General features: G+C 49.2%; 1 protein-coding gene across 1 annotated transcript in view; it reads left to right on the forward strand.

The window, feature by feature from the left end:
* Positions 1-26,761, forward strand: part of OTOG (otogelin) — an 84,465-nt gene that overhangs the window by 23,716 nt on the left and 33,988 nt on the right. Inside the window, exons 23-32 of the mRNA XM_020904767.2 lie at positions 1,443-1,596; positions 9,354-9,461; positions 10,863-11,001; positions 12,683-12,817; positions 13,111-13,257; positions 13,552-13,671; positions 15,473-15,589; positions 16,292-16,448; positions 19,900-19,926; positions 22,499-22,666. Coding sequence (XP_020760426.2) covers positions 1,443-1,596; positions 9,354-9,461; positions 10,863-11,001; positions 12,683-12,817; positions 13,111-13,257; positions 13,552-13,671; positions 15,473-15,589; positions 16,292-16,448; positions 19,900-19,926; positions 22,499-22,666 — 1,272 coding nt within the window. The remainder of the gene's footprint in view (positions 1-1,442; positions 1,597-9,353; positions 9,462-10,862; positions 11,002-12,682; positions 12,818-13,110; positions 13,258-13,551; positions 13,672-15,472; positions 15,590-16,291; positions 16,449-19,899; positions 19,927-22,498; positions 22,667-26,761) is intronic.

A 26,761-nucleotide genomic window follows, 5' to 3' on the forward strand; every position in this document is an offset into this window, starting at 1 on the left:
GATGAGGAGAGCCCACCCCAGGTCTCATGCCAAACCAAGCCTTCTGTAGTCCTTGTCCTCTCGGGAAAGGCTGCAGCTTAGAGTGTGACTTCATGAGATCCTGTCCCAGCCTCAGCTCCACTCTAGAGGCTGTCCCTCTTGCTTCTCAAGGAGATGCCGAGACTCTGTCTCCCTTGGAGGTGACCAGCTGGGATATCAAGGCAGTCCTGACCTCCCCTGGCTCCTGGATTTCCTCCATTTGAACCATCGTGTGTCGGCTGAGGCTGACTCTGTATCCAGCCTGTGCGGGATATGGGGTCACAGCAGTGGGGAGGATAGGCTGGGTCTTTGAGACCCTTACGTGCAGTGGAAGTGGTGGGGGGGTTGCTGGATGACACAGTGGTGGGCTGGCCGGGGAGTGTCTTGGAGGTGCTAGAGCAAGGAGCTGGAACCCTCAGAGAGGGCCTCGGAGGGCAGAGGATGCCACGAAGTATGGGGACCAGCACAGAGATGATCAGAGAGTCATCACATGGCAGGTGGCGAAGAGCTGGGCCCCCAGACCCAGAGAGCCCTGGCTTCTCATCCTGCCCAGCCCTCACCTGTGCAGCCCTGAGGAACTCCCCTCACCGCTCTGAGCCTTTGCTTCCTCTCTTGCTGTATAACCCAGATGCCTGCGTTCTTCCCACGTTTCCTGTATATCCCTCAAAGAGTGCTTCTTTTTGTAGTTCCTGTCCTCAGATTTCTTCTCTTTGGTACTTTTATTTCATCTCCCATGTCTATCCCTTTCTCTCTGTTCCATCCCAGCGTTGGCATAGAATTCAGCTCCATTTTATTGATTTCCCTAAGATCACTCGCCTGGTATAAGTGTACAAGGCCGACTTGACTAAAGGCTCTGGAAGAGAGAGTGGGTTTGTGTCACAGAAATACAGGTGAACGGAAAGTTGACTTTCCTGTTGTTAAACGTTCCTAGCCACTTTGTCACACTGCGTGGCTGTCCTCTTCCTGGCTCCACTTCTGGTTCCTCCGGGATGCTTCTTCTTTCTTTATCATGTCTTTTGAAAGCAGAAGTGGCTTCTCTCCATCATATGGGAAAGTGGGGGATAGTGATACCTCGCAGAGTTATGGCAGGATAAATAAGAAAATGCAGGTGAAGGGCTGGGAGCAGTACCCGGTAAAAGGATGCGTCCGGTAACTGGTACCGGTGGAGGCTGTCCTTTGTGGCACAGCACACACCCCTCCAGCCCACTGTCGTTTGCACCTGGGAACCGGAGGGATGCCTCAGAGGCAGCCAGGGCGGCAGAAAGCCTCAGAGCCCCATCTCTGCCTGCATCCCCCAGATGCTAGTCCCCAGGCCTCCCTGCCCGCCCCACCCCTGCCTCCCAGGAACCCACCCCAGGCCCAGGTGTTGCAAGCATCCTTCTGAGGGTCCAGGCTCTGGCCAGCACCACCCTCCTTTCTTCCAGCTGCCGCCTGCCCAGTGGGTCAGGTCTTTGTGAACTGCAGCGACCTGCACGCCGACCCTGAGCTGAACAGAGAGAGGACGTGTGAGCAGCAGCTGCTGAACCTGAGCGTGCCAGCCCGTGGGCCCTGCCTCTCAGGATGCGCCTGTCCCCAGGGGTATGTCTCCGTGTTGCCCTGGGTTCCTACACCTGAAAGGCTGGCAGAACCAGGGACCACAGGGCGGAGCGAGGGACAGGGAAAACTTCACAGTCTTACAGGGAGGCGCCAGCCCAGGGATGGCCAGTTCAGTTCAGTTGCTCAGTTGTGTCCCACTCTTTGCAACCCCATGGACTGCAGCACGCCAGGCCTCCCTGTCCATCACCAACTCCCGGAGTTTACCCAAACTCATGTCCATTGAGTCTGTGATGCCATCCAACCATCTCATCCTCTGTCATCCCCTTCTCCCGCCTTCAATCTTTCCCAGCATCAGGGTCTTTTCAAATGAGTCAACTCTTCGCATCAGGTGGCCAAAGTATTGGAGTTTCAGCTTCAACATCAGTCCTTCCAATGAACATTCTGGGCTGATTTCCTTTAGGATGGAGCGGTTGGATCTCCTTGCAGTCCAAGGGGCTCTCAAGAGTCTTCTTCAACATCACAGTTCAAAAGCATCAATTCTGCGCTCAGTTTTCTTTATAGTCCAACTCTCACATCCATACATGACTACTGGAAAAACCATAGCTTTGACTAGATGGACCTTTGTTGGCGAAGTAATGTCTCTGCTTTTTAATATGCTGTCTAGGACTGGCCAGGGACAGCGTCATAACCAGCGAGGAATCTGAGAAAGAACAGGAGGGTGGGGAGCCGAGCCAGAGTGGTGTCTACCTCCTTCTGCTTTTCACCAATGTGTGGCCTTAGACAAGGAAGGGGCCTCGCTCCTCTGAGGCTCAGCTTTTCATCTGTAAAATGGGAATAATAGTAATACCTGCTACCTCAAGAGATGGTTGTGAGAATTAAGTGAGGTGCTGAAAGGGATGCACTGGGTGGGTGTGAGCCTGCCCTAGAAGTCTCATGGACTGAAGACCATGAGAGAGGAAACCCATGTTTAGCTCTCAGCCTTCATCCCTGCAAATTTCTGACCAGGTTGAGGGCTCAGGCCTCACCCAGTGGAAGTGGTCCCCCTCCGGGGTGTCCAAGATGCTGCCATCACAGCTGTGTGATCTGTGTGCACTGACTTTTGTGGGTTGCCTCGTGGGTGTTCTGCTTGCTGAGGTGACTGCAAGGGTCCAGGGCCTCACTCTGCCCACTCCTGATGCTGGTCTTACTTCAGGTCTAGGCTGAAAAGACAGCTGGGTGCCTCATCTCATAACTTGGCAGCATGGGTCTGCGTCCTTCCACCTGTGCAGAGCTCAGTGCTTCTGTGGGAGTCCCAGGCCAGGCCTGGAAGCCAGAGAAAGTGAGAAGAGGGTTAGGGCTTCTAGGGTGCAGAGGGGAGGGAACAGTAAGCTGGAGTTTTTCTCTTTATAAAACACTTTGGTATAATGATGTCTTTCAATCTCAGAGCATCCTTGGGAGAAAGGAGGAGGAGGATCATTATTCCAATCTTGCAGATGAGGAAATTGAGGCCAAGGGTTGGATGGAGGGAAGTGGTTTGCCCAAAGATCCGTGACCCAAATCCAACTCTGCTTAGTCTAAACCCTACCCTTTGGTTAGAGCATGCTGGCTCTGGGAGGCCTGGGGTCTAGTCCCCTTCACAGAGGTCATGATATGAGTCATGAGCCTGCCCTTTCCCAGACAAGGGCATTCACAAGGGACCCCTGTGAGGTCTGGAGAACTCACATAGGATCCTAGACCTGAGACTGTGCATTTCTGGTAATAACAAGCTCCCACAAGGTGCCAATGTTGCAGGTCTGGGGACCATACATTGAGGAACAAGCTTCTAAAGCAATGCCTGATATTAGGGATTAGTTTAATTCAAAAGATCCTGAAGAGTGGAGCTCCCTTTTCAATCCCCAGGCTTCAAAGGGTAGGCTAGGATATGAAGATTTCCAAGGGCTGGGTGACCTTTGACAAGTGACATGATCACTTGGGCGACAGTCTTCTTGCCTGTGAGGCCCTGCTGCTGTTTGCAGGACTGGTTTGAGCGGGCAGTACCTGAGTCCTCTTCCTCTGCTCCAAGCCTCTCAAAGTTCAATCCATGCCCTGGTGCTGTGCCAAGAGCATCCACAGTCCAGAGGGCTTAGTGTTTGTCACTAGCTACGTGGTCTTGGACAAGTCACTTAATGTTTTTGAGCCTGAGTTTGCTCATTCTGTGAATTGAGGGCAGTAACACCCACTGTGAAGGACTCTAGTGAGATTTGATGAAGACAATGGCTGTGAGGGGCTGGGCACACTCAATTCTCCAGAGAACCTAGTCCTCTTCCCCTTAGTAGTGTCGGACCCCTTTCATCTCCTGGGGTCTTTGCTGTAGTGACTCATGTGTGGCTTTAAATGCCCATTGAGGAGTTTCCACACTCCACAGGGGCTTGTCAAAGGGAAATTGTTACAGTCTCAACTGTAGAGGAAGGACAGGCACTTCCTGGCATTGTGGAACCTTCTCCTGGAAGCTGGGATAGGGGTCCCGATGATAAGTAACAACCCCTGCCTGGGGGCCACTGGGGCCCTGGTCCCCCTGCCGCCCTCCTTAGAGTTTCGTAGAATCTCTGGGTGTGTGTGTTGCTCCTGGGCCACAGCAGGCATCTGGCGCTGTCTGTGCCGCTCCCAATTCTTTTGCATCTTGGTGCTGAGCCAAGGGCTCTGGGGTCACAAGGCAATGTAGCACAATGGTTAGGAGCATGGACTCTGGAGTCAGGCTTGTGTCCTGATTCCACCTCTTACTGGGTAGGTCAATTAACTTCTCTGAGGCTCAGTTTCCTCCTCTGGAAAATGGCACAGAGTAAGCACTCTATGTGAGTGATAGCATCGTCTTCCTTCACTTGGATCCTATGCATTTGCAAATGCCCCCTGAGGCAGACCAGGAATGAAAGAATCCCTTAGCAATTAAGGAGAAAGAACTCCACAAATTGAGGACACCTTGAAGATGGCCCAGAGCGCCTCTCTGCATTTCCCTGTCTGTGGTGGGCACACAGAAGGTGATAAGAATACACACAGGTCTGCAAAAGGCCAGGAGAGAGTGGTGGATGGTGGTTGGCAAGGAAGGGCCTGGGGGTGAAGATGGAAGGTGATGAGCCAGCTGATCACTGGTGTCTGATGCGATTATGGGGAAAGGAAGGACAAGAAACCAATATTTATCATGTATCTATGAAGTGCTAGGCAGTGTGCCCAGGTCTATAATTAAATTCTCTTAATGACCTTCGGAAGAAGGTGTCATTATCCCCGTTTTACCTATGAAAAAAACAGAAACTTAGAAAGGTTAAGTGGCCTCAGGTGGAACTTTGTGGATTAAGCACATGCTTTTTTATTTTTTCCTCTCACAACCACAATGAAATGTTGGTAATGGAGTAAAAAAAAATGTGTAAATCACCAGGGACAAAGGGAATGAGAATGGGGTGACGGTGGCATGAGATGGGCCAATAGTTTTTGAAGAAGGAACAAGGATGGCTATGTAGAAACTGATCCTGCAGAGCAGAGGTTGATGGACTGATGCTTGTAGGGGGGAGGGCCAAGGAGAAACAGGTTACATGGTGTTGACAGCTTCAGGAACAGTACGCTCCAGGCATCTCAGAAGAGGCAGTGGTGGGAACAAGACAGTAGGATAAGTGGCAAGTCTGTGTAAGAAGCAGTTAAATGTCCAGATTCCCTTACCCCATCTAGCAGGAGAAAGACAGTAAGAGTTTCTAGAAAAGTCAAATCCGAGACTGTGATCTTGGGGACAGAGGCAGGGATGAGATGCAGAGTGACGATAGGGAGATGAGTGAAAGCTAACTGTGGCCCAGCCCTCTTCCCCAGCTTGGTTCCTGGGATGGTAGCATCAGAGTTTTTGCCCTCCCAGGTCAGAAATGGAAGAGGATTCTAATCCTGCAAATTGGCTGGACAAAAAACAAACAAACAAAAAACCCCCCCAAAACCCCAGAAACTGACATTTTGGGGCATCCTCAACAAAATGGTGGCCCCCCTCTTAAATATGGAGCTTCCAATCAATTTTTCGTGTCTCAGTCTTTTTTCTTTTCAGTTTTTAAAAGTGAAGCATAATTATGTACAGTAAACACGTAAATCATAAGTGTACAGTTTGCTGTGCATGTGTGCTCGGTTGCTTAGTCATGTCTGACTCTTTGCGACCCTATGGACTGAAGCCCTCCAGGCTCCTCCATCCATAGGATTCTCTAGCAAGAATACTGGAGTGGGTTGCGATTTCCTTCTCCAGGGGATCTTCCCAACCCAGGGATCTAATGCCACTGCATCTCTTGTGTCTCCTTGCGTTGGCAGGCAGGTTCTTTACCACCAGCGCCCCTCGGGAAGCCACATGCAGTTTGCTGAGCTTTGACAAATTTATACCCTCTCGTAACCCACACCTCCATCGCGATATAGAACACTTCTTCCCCCTCAAAAAATTTCTTGTGCCCTATGTCTTTTCCCAGTTGGTATCTCCCCATACCCCTTCACCAAAGTTCTTTATTTTTGGTATAAATAGGCTCTACCTGTTCTAGAACTTCGTGAAAGTAGAGTCGTACAGTATCTACCCTTTGATGTCTGACTTCTCCTTAGCATATGTTTTTGACTGATCCACACTGTTGCATTTCCCAGTCATTTGCTTCTTTTTATTGCTCGGTAGTATTTCACTGTATGAACATATTATAATTAAATCATCCACTCAAATGTTGATGCATATTTAGGTTATTTGCAGTTTGGGCTATTTTAAATAAGGTTGCTTTCTCTTGGAAGAGCACTTCAGTGTGGAATGAGTGCTAGGGTAAATGTACATTTCACTAAGTAAGAAATTGCCAAACTATTTTCCATAGCATTTGTACAATTTCACGCTCTCATTGTGTGAGAGTTCTGGGTGCTCCATATCCTCACTAACACTTGATGTTTTCAGTCTTTCTCATTTTTGTTATTTTAGTGAGAACATAGTCAAATAACATCATGGTTTTAATTTGTATTTCCCTAGTGACTAGTGATGAGTACTTTTTCATGTGTTGTTTGGTCATTTGCATATCTTCATTTGTAAAGTGTCCATTTAAGTCTTTTGCTCACTTTTTATTCAGCTGATTTTTTAAAAAATTGAGTTGCAGAAGTTCTTCATATATTCTGGATGCAAGTCCTTTGTCGGATATATGTATAGCAAATATTTTCTCCTAGTCTGTGGTTTGCCTGTTCATTTATTTAAAATGTCTTAATATGTCCAAACACATGTGATGAGCAGAAGTTTAAAATTTAGGTGATACCTACCTTGGCACTTTTTTCCTTATGATGCTGTGTGCTAAGACATCTTTGTCACAATTCCAAAGATATTCTTCTATATACCCTCTAGGAGCTTTATAAATTTTGCTTTTACATTTGGGTCTATAGTCTATCTAAAATTATTGTATTTTGGTATCTGCTATAAAATGGAGTCACTTCATTGTATTTTTTTCTGATGGATATCCAGGGTTCTAGCCCCATTTAAAAAAGACTTTCCCTATTGAATTGTTTTGGCACCTTAAAAAAAAAAAATCAATTGACTGTATAAATGTGGGTCTATTTCAGGACTCTTTCTTCTGTTTCATTGATCTATTTGTCTATCCTTAGGCCAATATCACTCTGTCTTGATTTCTGAAGGTTTATAGTAAGTCCTGAAATCAGAAGTTGATAGTGCCCTGACTTTGTTCCTTTTCAAAGTTTTTTGGACACTGCTAGGTTTTTTATTTTCCATGGAAATTTATGATAAACTTGTCAATTTCTACAAAATGGCCATTGAAATTTTGATTGGGATTGTGCTGAACCTATAGATCAGTTTGGGAGAACTGACATCTTCATACTAGTGGGTCCTCTAATCTACAAGTAGGTCACTATTGTTCCATTTCCTGGCCTTCTTTGATTTCTCTCAGCAGTGTTTCCTAGTTTTCATCCAGAGGTTTGCACATTTGTCATTGAATTTATTTATAGATATTTGGTGTTTTGGCTGTTACCTCATTGAAGTTGTCAAATTTATATGGACATCAATGATAATTTTTTTTGCCTGTTTGTTCTATCATTAATGGAGAAGAATGTTAAAATTCTTTTTTTCTCCTTCAGTTCTGTGAGTTTTTGCTTCTATTGTTAAAGCTCTGATACTTGATGCATGCCCATTTAAGATTCTTGTGTTCTGCTGATAAACTGATTTTTGAAAATTAATTTATTTATTTTAATTGGAGGCTAATTACTTCACAATATTGCGGTGATTTTTGCCATACAGCAGCATGCTGATTCTTTTTTTTTTTTTAATTTGTTTATTTATTTGGCTGTGCCACGTCTTAGTTGTGGACATGGGATCTTTGATCTTCGTTGCTGCATGTGGAGGTCTTCTTTTCTTTTTCTTTTTTTTATGTTGCAGCATATGGGATCTAGTTCCCTGACCAGGGATCAAACCCAGGCCCCCTGCATTGGAAGTGCACAGTCTTAGCCACTGGACCACGAGGGAAATCTCTGACTCTTATTATTATGAAATATCCCTTGTTATTAGAGTTAATGTTATTTGTCTTGAAGTATACCTTGTGTAAGGTTAATATAGCCATACAGTCTCTCTGGTAACTAGTGTTTCCATGGTATCTTTCCCCATCATTTTGTTTTTCATTTATTTGTGCTATTATGTTAATATTTCAACTATATCTTTGGGAAACAGTACAGTTGAGTCTTGCTTTTTTAGCCAGTGTTACAGTGTTTCCCTTGTAATTAGACAGTTTATGCATTTGCCTGTAATGTAATTGGATTGAATTTAACACTACAATCTTATTTGTTATTTGTCTTTGTTTTCTTTTCTTTCTTCTTTTGAGTTAAGTAACTTTAGTCTCTTATTTTTTTCTCCTTTATTTCATTTAAAATATATATTTGTATTTTTAATCTGTATTTTTTAAAATTTATAATTTTTTTGGTTGCACTGCATGGTATGTGGAATCTTAGTTCCCCAACCAGGGATCAATCCTCTGCCTCCTGCATTGGAAGTGCAGAGTCTTAACTATTGGACTGCCAGGGACGTCTCTATATCCTGATATTTTTTATTTTATTTTTGTAGTTCTCTAAAGATTATGTGTCTTTCGTTTATCACCATCTACTATGAACTAATGTTTTCCCACTTTATGTAGACTACTTGCAACAGTCTGCTTCACTTACTTCCTTCTTGTCCTTTTTATTATTATTATCATACATTTTACTTCTGTGTTAGAAACCCCACAATTAATTGACATTAAGTGAAAGTGAAAGTCGCCCAGTCGTGTCTGACTCTTTGTGACCCCATGAACTATACAGTCCTTGGAATTCTCCAGGCCAGAATACTGGAGTTTTGTAGCTTTCCCTTCTCAAGGAGATCTTACCAACCCAGGGATCAAACCCAGGTCTTCCGCATTGCAGTTTCCATCTTCCTGAAAAATTCCCTTTCACATTTCTTTCCAGTGCAATCTACTAGTTACTCCATGAGCCACCTGGGTAGGAGGGTCCATGCCCACGCCCATGGTATGTTCATTAGTGTACCGCTAGTGTCCATGGGACAGCTGGCATCCAGCCTGTCCGAGGGGATGTGGCTGGTAGAGCTGAGCCTTGCTTCCAGATGGATGGCAGAGACTTCTGAGCTGGGCCACGTCTGCCTCTCATTTTCCAGTTGCTGAGGATGGTGCAGGGGCAGGATGGTGGTAGGTACATGGTCACTCTCTTCCAGGGTAAATGCTGAGAGCCATCCCAGGGCATCCATGTGGCTACAAGATCGTCCATAGGTGGCAGAGATGGAAGGGTGCTCTCCTGACCATGTGCCTGCTGTGTCCTTACAGCCTGCTCAGACACGGGGATGCATGCTTTCTGCCAGAGGAGTGTCCATGCACTTGGAAAGGGAAGGAGTACTACCCTGGGGACCAGGTCATGTCTCCCTGCCATTCCTGGTAAGTGAGGGCCCCATCCAGGCTCTACTTTTTGTTGGGGCTGAGGGTGGATATGGGCTGCATGACTGTGAGTACGGTTTAGCATTCCCGTGTTCATATTTACCTTGTGTACTTGTGTGCTCAGTAGGGGTTTGTGTATATACACAAATATAGGCATAGAAAGAATTTGAGGGATGTTTTTGTGACTATAAATATCAATGTGAGTTTGTTCATACATGTATTTGAATGTGTGTGCATGTGTATTTGTGATGATGTGTTTGCATATTTATATGGATGTGTGTCAGTACATGTCCAAAATGCATAGACTGAACATGTGAGTGTATATGCACATTCATGTGTATCAAAGATGGACATTCAGATCATGTTATTCCCATGATGAAGTCCTCTGAATGCTCCCTCTCTCACTCCTAGCAAAGCTACCATTCTTACAGTGGCCTTCTAGGACCTACGGGATCAGAACCTCTGTTACCTCCCTGAGTTCCTCCTCTCCTCCCACTCTCTCTATTCTAGCCATGTTGTCGTCCGGAGTGTTCTTCAGGAACTTTGCAAAGGCTGTACCCTCTGCCCAGGACACTGTTTTTCCAAATGTCTATATACTTCATTTTCTCACACCCATTAAATCTCTGCTCACCTGTCCTTCTATCCATCTTATTTAAAATTGCAGCCCACCCTACACACATTCCCAGTCCTTTTTATCTTGTTCCTTTCCCCACATAGCACTCATTACCTTCTAACTATTACCTACTCGGGGCTTCCCAGGTAGCTCAGCAGTGGAAGAATCCATCTGCAATGCAGGAGATGCAGGCTCGATCCCTGGGTTGGGAAGATCCTCTGGAGGAAGAAATGGCATCCCACTCCAGCATTCTTGCCTGAAACATTTCATGGACAGAGAAGCCTGGTGGGCTACAGTGCATGGGGCCACAAAGAGTTGGACACAACTGAACGACTGAGCACACACACACATTACCTACCCGTGCTTGCTTATTATTTTTTATTAGTGTGTATCTTCCTCCTTTAGAATACAAGCTTCACAAAGGCAGATTTTTTGCTGTTTTGTTCACTGATGTATCTCAGACTCCTAGAATAATGCCTGGGATATGGTAGATGATTATTGTTGAATGAATGAATGATTGAAGTGGCAAAGAGAGTGTGGATATTGGAGTTGAATCGATTTGGGGTCAGTCTTGGCTCTGTTATTGATTGGTTTAACCTTCTGAACCCCAGTGTCTCTTGCATAAAATGGGGGCCCACCCTCGTACCCTTTGGGCCTTTGTTGGAGGTCGATGATGTTTGTTGACACTCAGCCCAAGGGTACACAGTGGGCACTCAGTGGGCAGTGGCCCCACCGTGGATGCTCAGGGTGGGGCGGGGCATGCCCTGTGAGGGGTCTGTGTGTTTCAGCGTGTGCCAGCGTGGCTCGTTCCAGTGTACCCTCCACCCCTGCGCCTCCACCTGCACGGCCTATGGTGACCGGCATTACCGCACGTTTGATGGGCTCCCATTTGACTTCGTGGGGGCGTGCAAAGTGCACCTGGTCAAGGTGAGCATCTGCATATGTCTGCACAGTTGGCTCCATGGGGCCCCAGAGCAACTGATGCATAATTGGATGGTGGGGCGGGAGGATCTAAGCCCTGGCATTTGGCAATTCAGTATCTCAAAAAGGTGCTGAGGAGCAAGATCAGGGCTGGACAGAGCCCACCAGTTTAAATACCCCAATGCCTGTCCACTCACCATTATAACCTTGCCCTTCTTGGGTGCCAATGGTTTTTTTGGCTGTTATAGTAAAAGCAAATACTTTCTGGGCCCTCATTAGATGTCTGGTGGTCTACCAAGCCATTTTAAAGCATTATTTCACTTAATTCTTATAGCAACCCTAAATGACAGAGTTTATTGAGCCCGGTGTTAGAGATGGAGCAAATTGGGCTAAGGAAAGTTGGTATCTCACCCAGGTTGCACACTAGTCAGTGACAGAATTGGGGTCAAGCTGAAACCAAGAAATCTGACCGGAGAGTTGGTGTGTAAAGGAGTCATGTGTTAAAGCCACCAGCTTACCCACAGGAAAAGAAATGGTGATGTAGGAGAGCATCTTAGAGGCAGGATCCCCTTCAGGAGAAGAGGGTACCAACAGGGCAGGTGGGCGAGGCCTTAGCCAAAGGGCCTGTCCATCTCGTCAAATAATAGTAATAGTAATACCTTTTATGGGCTTCTCTTGTGGCTCAGCTGGTAAAGAATCTGCCTGCAATGTGGGAGACCTGGGTTGGAGACCTGGGTTTGATCCCTGTGTTGGGAAGATCCCCTGGAGAAGGGAAAGGCTACCCACTCCAGTATTCTGGCCTGGAGAATTCTATGGACTATATGGGGTTGCAAAGAGTCAGACATGACTGAGTGACTTTCACTTCCACTTTCAATACTTTTTATGGAATAAGCCCTATCTATGGCGCAGGCACTGTGCTAGGGTTTTTCATATAATTTAAATGACTCCACAAGACAAAGATGATAGACCTTGTTTTATTTTATTTTTTAAATCTCAAAGGCTTTGCATGCTCTTCACTAACATTTAAAACAACGGAGAGGCATATATTAAAAATGAATATCCCTCTTCACATCTCTTCTGTTCCTGTTGCCTGCTGAATAACAGACAGGTGTGAATCCTGCAGGAACATGCATAGGATTCCGCAATTTGCTTTCATCACTTGATAGTATACTTTGGACATTATCTCACATGATTGGTAAATTTCTCTTCTTTCTATAGAATTCCACAGAAAGGATGTGCTCTAGTTTGTTTTATTATCCACCAGTATTTAAATACTCAATGAATACTTGTGTAGATGTGTCTCTAGACATTTAAAAGTAGAATTTCTATAAAAGTTATCCCTTTAGAATGTTGTCTGGTGCCTGCAGATTGCCCTCCCAAAAGGCTTACACTACCATCATCAGTGTCTGTAAGACAACGCTCCTTCCCTCACACTCCTGTTAGCACCAGTTGACCCTATTATATATTCATTCATTCATCAAACACTTTTTGGAGAGTCCCTACATGCACCAGGTGCCCAAAACAAAATTGAGCTTCAGAGAACTGAAGTAAGTTGCCCAGAGTCACACCACTCACATGAAGCAGGAGTGGGTTGAAAACCACTTCAGAGTCTGTGTCCCTCTACCCCGTGCATGTCAGCAGAATCTCTTCTCGCCCTGGTTTATTGCACTAACTTATTTCTCCCCAGAGCACATCGGATTTCAGCTTCTCTGTGATTGTAGAAAATGTAAACTGCTACAGCTCTGGCATCATCTGCAGGAAGTTTATTTCCATCAACGTGGGGAACTCACTCATTATCTTCGATGACGACTCAGGAAATCCCGTAAGGCCTGGTGCAGGTGAAGGTTGTATGGACAATTTGCTGGTTGATAGGGGGCAGAAGAGGGTTAAGGACTGACTTCCTTATCACGGCACTTTCTCTTGGAGCCATTGAGTGATCAGCCCAGATTGAGTTCCTTGGTCACGGCCAGGAACCCAGAGGTCACTGTCAGGACATGAGGGTGGCAGAGGAATTGGTGAACTCCTGGGGCTGGGCAGTGACTTGTCACCAGGCCCAGCTGACCCAGCTACTGGGGGATGCTCTGGCCTCAAGAATGGCCATCCCTGTCCCCCTAGAGTGCGGAGAGCTTCCTGGACGAGAAGCAGGAGGTCCACACGTGGCGGGCAGGGTTTTTCACGCTGGTGCATTTCCCACGGGAGCACATCACCCTCTTGTGGGACCAGAGAACCACGGTGCACGTCCAGGCCGGGCCACAGTGGCAGGTAGTCACGTGAGCAGTGACCCTCATCGGTGCTGTGCTCCTCCTAGAACCAAGGAGCCCACGGGTGTCCTTGTACGAGCTGTACCCTCGCCAGAGAGCCAGGCGCACCATACCTTCTGTCCTCTCTGCCCTGCCCTGCCCTGGGCCCCTTCTCTTCTGACGCTCCTCTCTCTCGGCACTCTGTGAGCCCAGTAGTTGTTTCTAGGCCCATGACAGACTCCTAGGCTCATGGCGACCCCCATGCCTGTGGTTCACCCTTGGAATGCCTGAAACTGATCATTCTGTCTTCTTTCAGGGCCAGCTGGCAGGACTCTGTGGGAACTTTGACTTAAAGACCGTCAATGAGATGAGGACCCCAGAGAACTTGGAGTTAACTAACCCCCAGGAGTTTGGTGGCAGTTGGGCTGCAGTCGAGGTAAAGCCTCTCCAAGCTGGCTCACTCCCCTCACCCAGATGGACCCTAGTCAGCGCTGAGAGAACCTGGCCACAGGTTAGGGGAGAAGGACATTGGTGCAAGGCTGCTCCTGCAGCCCACTGTCAGCCTCTGACCCGGCGTCCTCAGCCCTGTGGCCTGAGGACATGCACCATCATCCCAACTCACAAGTCAGTCCCTGGACTAAGACCTGGTGGGAGAGCTGGGGCTGGGAAGGAGACAGAGTCTGCCCTAGGAGAGTTGACCGCCTAGTAGGGAAGATGAGGCTTGTTGAAGCAGGACCATTTTACCCATCTCTGTGCCAACAGGTCTAGCACAGAGGAGAGACCAAGAGAGACCCACATGGGTTGAGGCAATCAGAGAAGACTTCCTGAAGGTGGCAGGACTAGTGTGGTACTTAAAAGATAGACCATATTTGGATGGCTGAATGTATCAGAGAGGAGACCTCTGAGAGGGAGGACAGTATTATCAGAGGCAGAAGTGATAGGAGATGTCTGACTGAGGCTGCCAAGCTGTGAGCGGTGAGGGGACACAGCACTGAACTGAGAGAAGTAGACCTGGATTCTTGTCTTAGATCATCCAGGGACTTGCTCAGTGACCTTGAATAAGCCTCAGCTTCTCTATGATCCTCTGTGAAGTGAAGGAGCTGGAAGAGGAATGGTGGATAGATTTTACCCCGTGTGACAAATCTGATCAGTCAGATGAGGCTGCCTGGGAAGCCATGTTGAGAAATACCAACACTTGTGTCAGGCTCACCTGGAAGAACTGCGATTGATTAGTTATGTCTGCCAAGGATGCTGCATTAGAGAGTGGTGATGTGAGTGTTACATATTTGCCTTTCCTGGACTGAGTGATCTTTGGTTCCTGATTCTCTGTTGGAGAGTAGATGGAGAGAAGCCTGTATAGACAGGAATCAGGGGACATGTTAGTCATGGCATGGAGCTCAGTGAAATCCTGAGGTGGGACAAATCTTTTCTCAAAGCCTCAAAAAAGTGTGCTCTTAACAGAGACACTGAATGGGTGATTAACTTTCATTACTTCCTTCCTTTTACCCACCCCCTAATGTGATTTCTCTCTCAATAATTCCTATGGGCATACTCTGGGGGGCTCAAGTGACAATGTAGGCCCAAGGGTAGAGGTTCGGCAGACATCAGGGTGATCTGTATTCATTCACTCTAGTAGGATAACAACATAACTGCAGACTTAGCAGCATCCAGTCACACATGCAGATTATCTCACAGTTTCTGTGGGTCAGGAATCAGGGCTCAGACTTGGTTCTCTGCATTCAGTATCACAGGCTGCAAGTCAAAGTGCCAGCCAGGGCTGGGCTCTCATCTGAAGGTGCCCCTGGAGAAGGATCTCCTTTTCCGACCACTCATGTGGCTGTTGACAGCCATTCCTTGTATCTGAGAGAATTGAGAACTTAAGTTTTTTTGCACACTGCTGGCCCAGGATGACCCTCAGCTCCTAGAGACCACCCACAATTCCTGCCATGTGCTGTTCACAGTCGGCAAGAGAGGGACTCCAGCCAGATGGGCTCTGCAGGCTTATGTAACATGATCATATGCAATCCCTGACACATAACCACATCCACGCGTGACCTTTCCCATCTCTTGTTGGCTTGTCAGTTTGGTCCCTCCCACATTCAAGGGCAGGGGATTATCCAAGGACATGAGCATAGGAGGCCAGCATCAAGGGAGCTGCTCCAGGAGTCCCTCCACCACATCAGGCAGTGGGCATGTGAGGGGTCAGGAGATCAACCGTGCTGCCTTTGCCCCCTCAGTGCCCAGACACCCTTGACCCCCGAGACACTTGTGTCCTGAATCCTCTCCGAGAGCCCTTTGCCAAGAAGGAATGCAGTGTCCTGCTCAGCGAGGTGTTTGAGACCTGCCACCCTGTGGTGAGTGGATGCCAGGCTCCGCTGCTCCTGAGATTCCCTCCGCACCCCACCACCTCCAGGGAGTCCCCGGAGTCCCTTCTGCCCTCGGACCCTCTGCCATGCCTTGGTCTAGAGGGGAGACTCACCTCTGCAGTTCCCCTGCCTCTGGCCTGCTCTGATGACTCTGTCCTGTTTCCCCAGATGACCCAGGACAGGCAGACAGTCAGACAGCTTCTGTGCCCTTTTCAAGCCTATCTCCTTGTGGCTCTTCCTCCCGATCAGGCCGTTCTTCTGAATGGTGAACACAGACCCCGCGTGCTGCGGCAGCAGCCCTCAGCGGGGACAGAGGAGAGCTGGTGCTCAGCTCTGCCTGGCCCCTTTGGGGGGCCTCGAAGGCTGCTGTCGGACCTGTCTTGACTGTCTCTGGTCCTGGCTGGGGGTTCACACCCCACGTCTGTTTCTCAGCCACACCCTGAAGCCCTGGATCCTATAGCCTAGGCCCAGAAAGGACAGAGCTTAGTTCTCAAAAGCCGGGTCTGATCCCAGGCTATGGAGTTAACGTTCCCCTCTGAGCTGCCTGCCTTCTGCCCTCACCCTACACGGGCAGCACACACCATCCTTCACGCTTGTGCTGCTTCCTGGGGCTGGGTGGCATCAGCCCAAAAGCTGAAGGGCTAATATTTAAGCCCTGTCCTCTGACCTCTGACTTCTGATCTCCTCCAGGTCGACGTCACTTGGTTTTACTCAAACTGCCTGACAGACACGTGTGGGTGCAGCCGGGGTGGTGACTGTGAGTGCTTCTGTGCCAGCGTGTCCGCCTATGCCCACCAGTGCTGCCAGCATGGCGTGGCCATCGATTGGAGGACCCCTCGCCTCTGCCGTGAGTGTCGAGACCCATCATCTGAGGGGGGGAGTGGGGCCCCCTCTGTGGGCAGGCCTGTGGGGTCCCATCACTCTGGTGAGCATCTATGGAGTACTTACTATGTGCCAAACATTAGCATGGCTTGTATGTATAATTCATCGAATTATCAAGTACCCAGGTGGCTCTAGTGGTGAAGAACCTGCCTGCCAATGCAGGAGACATAAGAGATGCAAGTTTGATCCCTGGGCCCGAAAGATCCCCTGGAGAAGGAAATGGCTACTCACTCCGGTATCCTTGCCTGGAGAATCCCATGGACAGAGGAGCCTGGTAGGCTACAGTCCAAAGAGTGCCAAAGAGTCAGACACGACTGAGACAACTTAGTACGCATGTCCCCTGTGAAGTAGGACTGTTTGTTCCTGTTTTACAGTTGGAGAAACAGATTAGAGAGAGAGAGTCAGTAACATGCTCAAGGTCACATAGTTGGTGGAAGAGTCAGGGCTCGTCTCTAGATGCCCTGGGTGCAGACTTAGGACTGTGCTCCTGACCACTTCACCAGATGAGTCAGGAGCTCTGGGTTCCAGACTCAGAGCTGCCATTTGCAAGCTGTGTGACCTCAAACTAGATCTCCAACTTCTCTGGGGCTCAATTTTCTTATCTGAAAATGGAAAAATAGGAACAGACCTGTCCCACCAGGTTTATTGTGGGGGTCAAAGGAGATAGTGAGCGTGAAAGCCCATGTCAGCTGAGTCACATAAGGCCCATCAGAGGCACCACAAGATAGTAGTGTTTTTTTGACCATTTGTGGTCTACCAAATGCTTTTGGTTGCACACTCCTATCAAGTAAAAACATATGCACACACACACACATACATATATATACATAGGTACATGTACATATATATAATATTAGTAGTGTAAAGTATGCCACAAAACAGATACAAAAATAAATATTTAAAAGATGAAGTAAAATACATAGAAATTTAAATGATTTATTATTTGTTCCTGCCCACCAAAGATCTTGGCGCAAGACACCTCACTTTGGGACACAGCATTAGTGCTAGAGCTGATGTTGCTGTCATTTTTCGTGGGGACATGGGTGCTTGGCATGTCCTGAGCCCTAGGAGCTCCAGGCGGGATGACCTCAGGAAGAAGATGGAGCAGAATCACCTTTGGTTTCCCTTTTCTCTACCTGTTTTACCCTGAGACCCTTCCACCACATGCAGTCTTGCTTTGGGTCCTTGGGTCCTCATGCAGTCTGCTTCTCCTTCTACTTCTCCCTCTACTTCAGGAAGGAGGCTTCCCAGGTGGCTCAGTAGGTAAAGGATCCACTGGCAATGCAGGAGACACAGGCAGATGTAAGTTCAATCCCTGGGTCAGGAAGATCCCCTGGAGGAGGGCATGGCAACCCACTCCAGTGTTCTTGCCTGGAGAAACTCATGGACAGAGGAGCCTGGTGGGCTACAGTCCATGGGGTCACAAAGTGTCAGACAGGACTGAAGCGACTGAGCGTGCACTTCTGGAAGGAGAAGGGAACATGTCTACTGAGGATCCACTGTGTGTCAGGCCCTGCGCCTTCTGTGCATTAAATCATTTAATGTTCAGGACTAGGGAAATGCAAGTGAGGCCAGTGCCTGGAGCCTAAGATTTAAAGGAGTACCAAAAGACTCAGTAATCAAGATAAATCACGTTTTCAGGCAATACTTTTTAAAAATCAAAACTAATGCGAGAAAATCTTTGATGAATGAAATACAACAATTTTAGTAATAACAGGTTCAATATTATTGATTTTTCCTTTCACCTCAGGCTTCAATATGGCTCAGCAAGGAGCTGTCACTAATTTTGTCTTGGTTTAAAAATTTTGATATGTTGTTCATCATGGATATTTTTCATTAATTCCGAAATTTTAAAAGTTGTATTAAAGTGTGACATATCCTGATTACTGAGATTTTTTTTTTTTGAGGCTCCCTTAAATTTTGCACCTGAGATGACCACTTCCTTTACTGCAGTTCAGACTTTACCAGTGTATGGGGCAATACTTGTGGTGGTTCCCATCCTACAGAGGAAGACACTAAATTTCAGATAGGTTGAGAAACTTGTCCCCAGTATGCACTGACAAGTGAGAGATGGGATTTGAACCCAGGTCTGTGGGTCTCTAGAGAGCTGGCTCTTGACTGTGTCTTTGGGCAATCTGGTACACATTTGAAAACAGAGACTTGGAGATCTGATTTTCAAGTTCAATCTTCTGAATCCACAAGTGAGGAAAAGCACATACTTGCCCATAACCACATGGTGGGTCAGTCTACTGATTCCTAGTGCTCTTTCCAGAGGGCAGTGCCAAATACTGAGGAAAAGTGTTCATCATGGGGTGTGGAGGGTGTGGGGTGGCCTTGGTGGCCTATGAGTGAGGGAGGCCCTTCCTCAGCCTTTATCCCAAATCTACTGGGTCAACTGACTTCTCATGGTCTTGCTCCTGGGTTTAGGTGCCCCCTGCAAAGTGTTAGTGATAGTTGCTCAGTTGTGACCAACTCTTTGTGACCAATGGGGCAAGATCCCAAAGGACAAGATCCCATGGACTGTGTAGCCCACCAGTCTCCTCTCTCCATGGAATTCTCCAAGCAAGAATACTGGAATGGGTGGCCATTCCCTTCTCCAGGGGATCTTCTCAACCCAGGGATCGAACTCAGGTCTCCTGCATTGCAGGCAGATTCTTTACCTTCTGAGCCACCAGGGAAGCCCCCTGGGAAACCCCCAGTTTATCCTAATGGACTAATCCATGGCTGACTTGCCAAGGGAACAGGCTGTGGTGCTGTACTAGACCACTAGAGGGCGTATGGAGCACATACTTGGAGGAGCGCATCAAAGCCTGATATGGAAACTGCGCTCCGGGGCCTTAAAAAGGCTTGGATCCGGGAGGCCTTTGGGCCCTTCCTATGCATGCTATTGAAAGACCAACTTCTGTCTTGTGCTTGCATTTCTCTAGGACCCTCCACAACATTTTCGATTGGAGCTTCCATTTTTCTTTCTTTTTAAAATTTTATCTATTTTTTAAATTGAAGGATAATTGCTTTACAGAATTGTGTTGGTTTCTGCCAAACATCAGCATGAATCAGCCATAGTTATACATATGTCCCCTCCCTCCTGAACCTAACTTCCATTTCTTGATTCTATTCTTGCCTTTTGGGATCACACAGAGTACACCCTTCTGTCCCAGCATTCATTCATTCATTCAGTTCATGCTGAATGCCTACTCTCGGCCAGCCTTTGAGCTTTATGCTGAGGGCAAAGAGAGGAGCCATTGTATTTCCTACACTTTAGGACATCTGGATCAACGACCATGTCCGAAACTTGGAGTTTGGGAGGCAGGCCAGGTCCAGCCCTTGGGGAAGGAGGGAGAGCTGGGATGCTAGGGCCCTTAGCCCTGTCCGTCTGTTCCAGGCTTCTCAAGAGGTCTCTGTTCTTTCTCTTTCAGCCTATGACTGTGACTTCTTTAACAAAGGTAAGCTCAGCCTTGAAAGCTGGGGCATTCCATCTGTGCCCTGGTGCCACAGCATCAGCCATCCTGAGGCCCTGCTGGCCCTGAGTGGTGTGGGACAGGAAGACTCCATCGTGCAGAGAGGACTCTAACAGTGCAGAGCCCAGAGATGCCCTGGGACTCTGCCCAGCAGCTTCTGCTGCCTCTGTCCAGAGCCCAGGGCAGGCTAGCTTCCCAGGTGTGCTCATGTGGCAGCTTCACCAGCAAATGGAAACCCCATTTGCACCGACCTTCTGCCCCATAGCCTTTATCATCTGGCTCCTCAGGCCCATGGAATCTTGTCTTGGGTTTCCTGAAGTTTTGAGGTGGCAAAGGGAGCTGCAAACTGCTCTTCCTTTGTTGGGGCAAAACCTGTGGTCCAGCGCAGTCTGTCAGATTTATCTTCAGTTTTACCCAAGGTCACAGGGTAACAGGATACACTCCAACTTCTCATTAACTAAGACCCCAGGGAGGTTAATGTCCAGTGTTAGAACCAATTAGTCAGTTTAATCACTGGGGTTGGATGGGACTGGAGGGCTGCCCAGGAGTAGTTTTCAGCACTGATCTTTGTGTGGTGGGGTCAGGTTGGCCAAATTAAAAGCTCATCAAGTCCTTGGTGCCATTCACCTTTGACTTCTGAGGTCCCCTCTGCCCCCGCTTCCAGGCACCATCCTGCCAGGAGCAGGTCTATATGGGTACAAGCCCAAGGCTTTTTCCGTTGTTACCCACATGATCAGATTTTGCTTTGTGAAACATCCCCCTGGAGGGAATATAGCAGGTGAAACAGTGGGGGCCTGACTAGAGGGACAAGAATATCAGGTAGGGGGTCCATGAGATGAGAGCTGGACCAGGTACAGCATGATCATTCACAATAGCTGCAGGGGCAACTCAAGGGGCACGGGTTTCCTGGACAATCACAACAGCCCTGTAACCGACCTCACAGGCTCTGGTGTGCCCTGCCTTCCAGGGTCATCTTTCCAGCCACGGTCCCTGCTGTGACTCAAAATATTAGCCTCAAGGGGCTCCTGATAGCCCCTGACCTTTAACTCCTGGAGGCATGAATCTGTACTGGGAGGACTGCGGTCCCTTCACAGGCAAGGTCTGTCTGACACCAGGCAAGACATTTCAGCAAGACAGCTCTGAGCAGAGTTTTCTCCCTTCTGTGGCATTTTGGGTGGCAGTAACTGACAAAGGACAAGCTGCTTCTAGCATCCTCCACCCACCCACCCGCCCGCCCATCCATTCCTTGCTCAGCTTTTCTGCCAACATTTTCTCTGGTCCAGGCCCTGGCCGGGTGCTGGGGATGCAATGGTTAATGAGACCTGTCCCAGTGGAGCTCTGGAGCCAGTCCACCCTGACTCTCTAGAACCCACTGTGTGTTCTTCACTCCACATTCCATCGGTAGTTTGAAGCTGACCACTGGTGGAAGTATTCACACCATGGAAATCAGCAAACTACCAAGTGGGGTTTTGTCTATTCATTTTTTTGAGAGCTGACTGTTAACCATTTCTCAGCACAACCCTGCCTGTGTCCCATCTGGTAGGGGAGACAGATGTGGACTCCCCAGTTGAGACCCTCCTCGTAAAAGCTGTGATCAGCGTGTGCCACGCACCAATGCTGCTGGAGCACATAGGAGGAAGGATGCTCGTGTGTGAGAGGAGAGGGTGCGGGGAGGGCTGCACCAGAGGCGGCATTTGAGCTGGGCCCCAGAGATGGAGGAGGCATTGGTCGCGGGCACAGGCAGGGAGGACTGCGCTCCGTGGGTGGGATGGCACGAATGGAGACAGAAGGTGGAGTACCGTAGGTTCTTACAGGGAAGAGCGAGAGAGGTTCGGTGTGGCAGGGGCAGGGGTTGGGGCTTGAGGGGTCCCTGAATTCAGGCCGGGCTCTTGGACTCTATCCCGAGGGCAGAGGGGAGCTGTTGAGGAGTTGTAGCAGGGACTGGAAAGAGGACCCTGGAAGGCAGGGCACACCAGAGCCTGTGAGTTCGGTTCAGGGCTGTTGTGATTGTCTGGGAAACCCGTGCCCCTGTCCCGCCTGTGCCAACAACCCCAGGAACCCGAGAGACCCTGAAGTGGCACATGTTTGAAAGAAGTGGATAGACACTAACACTGAGCCCAAGCCTTTCTGGCCTTTACTCTCCAGACCTCGGGTGGGCAGAGACCAGCGGACATCTCCCAGGGGCAACTCTGAATATTCAGCAGCTGGGGTGGTCGAGTCTCAGGCAGAGGGACTGGCCCATGGAGAGACGTTGCGGACCCAGATGCCCACCCCCCACCCCCACCCCTGTAGTGGTGGCCTTGTTTCCAGGCTTCCCGCAAAGTGATTCAGAGGCTATGAAGGGGGTCTGTTCCTCAGTGGCTGGCAGCCTGGGCCTGCCGTCCCTTCCTTCTCATGGACATCAAGGTCCCCAGGGCCTGGGGAGAGGGACATGACCCAGTGGAGCTCTTGGGCCTCTCTTCTCCCCCCTCTCCAGCAAGGCTGGCAGGTAGGGATAGATAGGAGGTGGGCAGAGGCCCAGGGAAGCAGGGCTTATGACTGGGCCCCCTTTCTCCAGCACTAGGGAAAGGCCCCTACCAGCTGGCCAGCTTGGCGGCCAGCGGTGCCCTGGTGGCCGTGAAGGTGGCAGGCGGTGCCCTGGGTCTAGTGAAAGCAGAGGACGTGGCGCCGGGGGACATCGTGAACTTCCTGCTGACGGCTGCACTGTACAAGGCCAAGGCCCACGGTAAGGCCCGCCCTCTGGCCCCTGGTGGAAGGAGGGGCCGATGCTGTGGCCCTAAGCCAGCTCTGGTAGCTGGAGAAATGTGGGATTCCGACAGGCGCCTCTTTCCTAGTTGAGACAGGGTTCTGGGTCAGTCTCTCAGCCTCTCTCAAGAGACACTGTCCATCTTCTTCCTGAGAGATCAGGGAGGCCAAGGTCCAGATGAACCTGTGCACCCTGCTTCACACAACAGCTATGTTGCAGAAAAGCAGGGTGGCAATAATTACTACTTCCCCTCCCCTCCCCTCTGTCTCTCTCTTCCTCCTCCTCTGCCCCCTCTATTTTTAAGATTAGACAGACTTTAAGTGCCAGAGGGGAGCTGGCTACTGTATTGACTCCAGCAGAACTTCTCCTGTGAATAGAGGAGCGAGTTCTTGATTTGCTCAGGCTGTGGCTTGGAATTCTGGACTGGTGGGTCAACACAGACTGAGGCACACAGCCCGTCTCCTGAGTCTCAGACCGTCAACAGACCCGAAGGCTTAGCTGTAGTGGGCATCGTCTTTTCTTCAGAGTGTAGTAGTGCCTGAGGGTTGGCAGGACCTTGCCCAGTGGGGAGTGACCCTTGGGTGGTATTTGTGTTGGTTCCTAGGCCAGCCAAAGCTTCAGTTCACCAGTGCTGGGAAACCTTCTCTTCTGTGACCATTTCTGCATGTCCCAGCATGCGGTCACTGTAATCAGAGTTTCTTCCCCTAAATCCTGTTGGTCCCATCTGGTCAGCATCTCCCTAATCACAAGGATGGTTCACACAGCCAGTCCCAGCGTGGACTGGAGTCTTGAACCAAAACACATCTCAGAGAACTCATTCTAACCTGAGAATTTAAGTTCTCACATTCTTAGGATCTGTGGCCTGTCTAGTTATGAGGATCACCCTCCCTCTCTCTCCTTCTCTCCCCCCCTCCCTCCTTCCTCTTCCTCCTCTGCAGCTTTCACTGAACCCTGTTCCCATGCCAGGCACAGAGTTGGGCACCAGGGAACCAGTGGTGTCAGAGACATCACCCCAGCCTACCAGAAGTCCACTGTCCCACCCAGGGGACACAAAGGCAGTTACAGTGCCTGCGGGAAGGCAGAGCCCCTAACTCAGTCTTGGGGAGTTCAGAGAGGCTTCTTAGAATAAGTGATGTTCCTCGAGGGGTTGGAAGGAGCCAGGGAAGGACCTGTAATCCAAGTGGGTCTTTATCCTGAGGGCAGTGGGGAGCCATGGAAGGGCTTTAAGGAGAGGAGGGACACCCCAGCACAGCTTGGGGTGATGTTCATGGCAGGGTGAGTCAGGGGTATAGGATGAAGTGCCGGGAGGAATCCCATCACTGCACAAGGAAATGTGGGCCTGAGGAGCCAGGGACTAGGCCATGGGAGAGCCAGAAGCACCCCCAGTATCCCCCAAAGAGAACGCTTCCTCCCTAGACATTCCTGACCTTCAGATCTGTGTAGTCCTGCTTGAAGAATTAAGGGTGTCTTACAACCTTCCACATGTAATGGGCCATCTGCCTAGTGGGAATTCTCTATTCCCCATTCAGTATTTTGGTCCAGGAAGTAAGGTCTAGTGGAGAGGGGGTGTTGATTTTTCCAGTGGTTTTACGGCATGTTAAGTAGAACCTAGAGTAGCCTGACCCTGGAGAATGTCCCTGTGGATGGGATGCCCCGAGGCTGTGAAAGCCAGCCTCCATTTGGCCAGACCCGGGTTTCCTGAGCAGCTGGGGGCAGGACCCAGTGAGGACCCCGGCTCCCACACCCACCCCATCATGTGCTCCTTCCCCCTGCTGAGCCCAGAGTCCTGGATAGCAGAAGAGAACGTCCCTTCCAGGTAAGCTCTGGGTTGGCTACATGGAGGAGGTGTCCTTTGAACTTGTCCTTGAAGAACGTGAAAGACTGTGGTGGAAAGAAATGTCACAGATGGGAAAAGGTCACAAAGAGGTGGACTCAGCAGTCATTTAGGCCTAAGCCTCTCACTGGCAGTCTTGACCGCCTACAGAATGTACTGAAGGGACACATTGCCACATCCCGGCAGCCCGTCTCCCTGGAGTATCAATTTTCATTCAAGATTTTTAGAGGAGGTTATCTATTATTGATTCTATTATTTATTATTAATAATATCTCACTCTTCTGTAGTACCTACCATGTGCTGGGCACTGTTCTAAGTGTTTCACCTGTAATAACTCATTTAACCCTCACAACAGTCTTAGGAAGTAGGTGCTATCATTTAAATTATTTTCCCAGTTTCCAGATGTGAGAACTGAGGCCCAGAGAGGTTAGGTATCTTACCGAAGGGCACATCACTTGGAAGTGACAGCAGCCCACTTTTTGATAGGCTGCCTCCCAAACAGAGAAATTAAAAGAGAAATAAAATTTAAAATGTGGAAGGTGAAAATCACTTGATTAATTAAGGTAAAACACAAGACTTTGTACAGTCAGTCCTCTGTATCCATGGTCCTACATCTACGAATTAAAACCAACTGCAGGCAGAATTTCAGATGTGAAACCTACAGATCGTGGTGGATGACTGCTCAGACATTTAACATAACAGACTTGGGCATCTGCAGATTTTGGTGCTGTTGGGGGTACTGAGAGATGACTGTACGTCAAGGTTTGGGTTTCAGCCTCTCCCCTATTAGGAGAACTTAAGGACAAATGATTGAGAAACTTGATTTAGGCCAACCCCAGTCTTCACAAAGGAGAAAGCCAAGACTCAGAGATGGGGAGTGACTTGCCTGAGGTCACACAGCAAGCGACTTCGAGCTCCACCCCTCTGGGGTGACCCATGCCCATTCCTGGATCCCGTCCCTAGGGCAGACTACATGATGGTCAAGAGTCTGGGCTCCAATCCTGCCTCCCTTATCCACCATCAGTGTGACTCTAGGCCTCGCTTCCCTCATCTGTAAAATGGGAATAACAGTGTCATCACCTTCTAAGCTATTATACAGAATTTGCTTATTCTCTAAGTTTACTCCCCTTGCCCCTCCACATCTGCCACTTGAATGTCAGCTCCATGAGGACAGGGGTTTTGTCATTTTGTTCTTTTTTGTGTCCCCAGTGCCTAGAACAGTGGCTGGCACATGATGGTAACATTAGCTGCTGAATGAGTGAATTCGCCACCTCACAGGGCTCTCTTGGAATTTAGTCAAGCAGCAAGCAGAGGGCTTGCTTGCTTAGCATTGCACCTGGCACGGAGTAAGTCCTTGATCAGTTGCAGTTGTTGTTGACATTAATAATGAATTCTTCTTCAAGTTATCTCATGTCTTCTCACAGCTGCCCAGGGAGGTCTAACAGGAACTCCTGGGGCCATGAAGGGAGGGGTGGTGATGGGGGAGATGCACCAGGTCTGGTGCTGGGCTTTCACACATTGTTCATCCTTCACAACCTGGAGGCGTTAATTCACTTGCCCACAACATGCCAGCCATGGCGGGCAGGGACTCCAGACACCTGCTTGTAGATTTGGGTCCTGACCCTGCAGGGCCATGTGTGTGTGTGTGTGCATGTTTGTGGGGGGGAGGGGAGATCCGCCCAGAAACAATGCACTCTCTCTAGAAATAGGCCCTTGTGGAGACAGGAGAGAGGACAGAGGGGCCCAGCTATGGAGCAGTTTCCCCTCCATGAGTTGGACTCAAGTCCCCAGGTGCCCCAGCTCTGACCCTCTGGGATTCTGTGAGGGGCAGGACCAGGGAAACTGAAACCCTGGCAGATCAGCAAAGCCCAGCTTGTCCAGCACGGCCCGTGGAGCAGAATCCACCAGGACGGCCGTCTCTGTCTGTCCCACTCCGCGCTGTTTGCTCAGCATCTAGAATAGCACCTGGCACACAGAGGGGCCCAGAGATGTTTGCAGGAGGGAGGAGGCGGGGGAAGAGAGGGAGGGAAAAAGGGAAGAAGAAGGGAAGGAGGGGAGGGAGGAAAGGGAGGGAGGGGCTGGTTCGGTCACCTGCACAAGGCTCTGCAATTGGGACTGTAACTCCCCCCATCACCACCCCCTCAGGCAGAGGTGGTGTGTGCAGAGGGGTGGCCAGCAGGCCAAGATGGGTGGGCCAAGGGGAGGTGGCTCCAGCTTGGAGGAGCAGGGCCCAGGCCTGG

The sequence above is a fragment of the Odocoileus virginianus genome, chromosome 10, assembly GCF_023699985.2.
Source record: "Odocoileus virginianus isolate 20LAN1187 ecotype Illinois chromosome 10, Ovbor_1.2, whole genome shotgun sequence".
In the NCBI taxonomy this organism is placed as follows: Eukaryota; Metazoa; Chordata; class Mammalia; order Artiodactyla; family Cervidae; genus Odocoileus; species Odocoileus virginianus.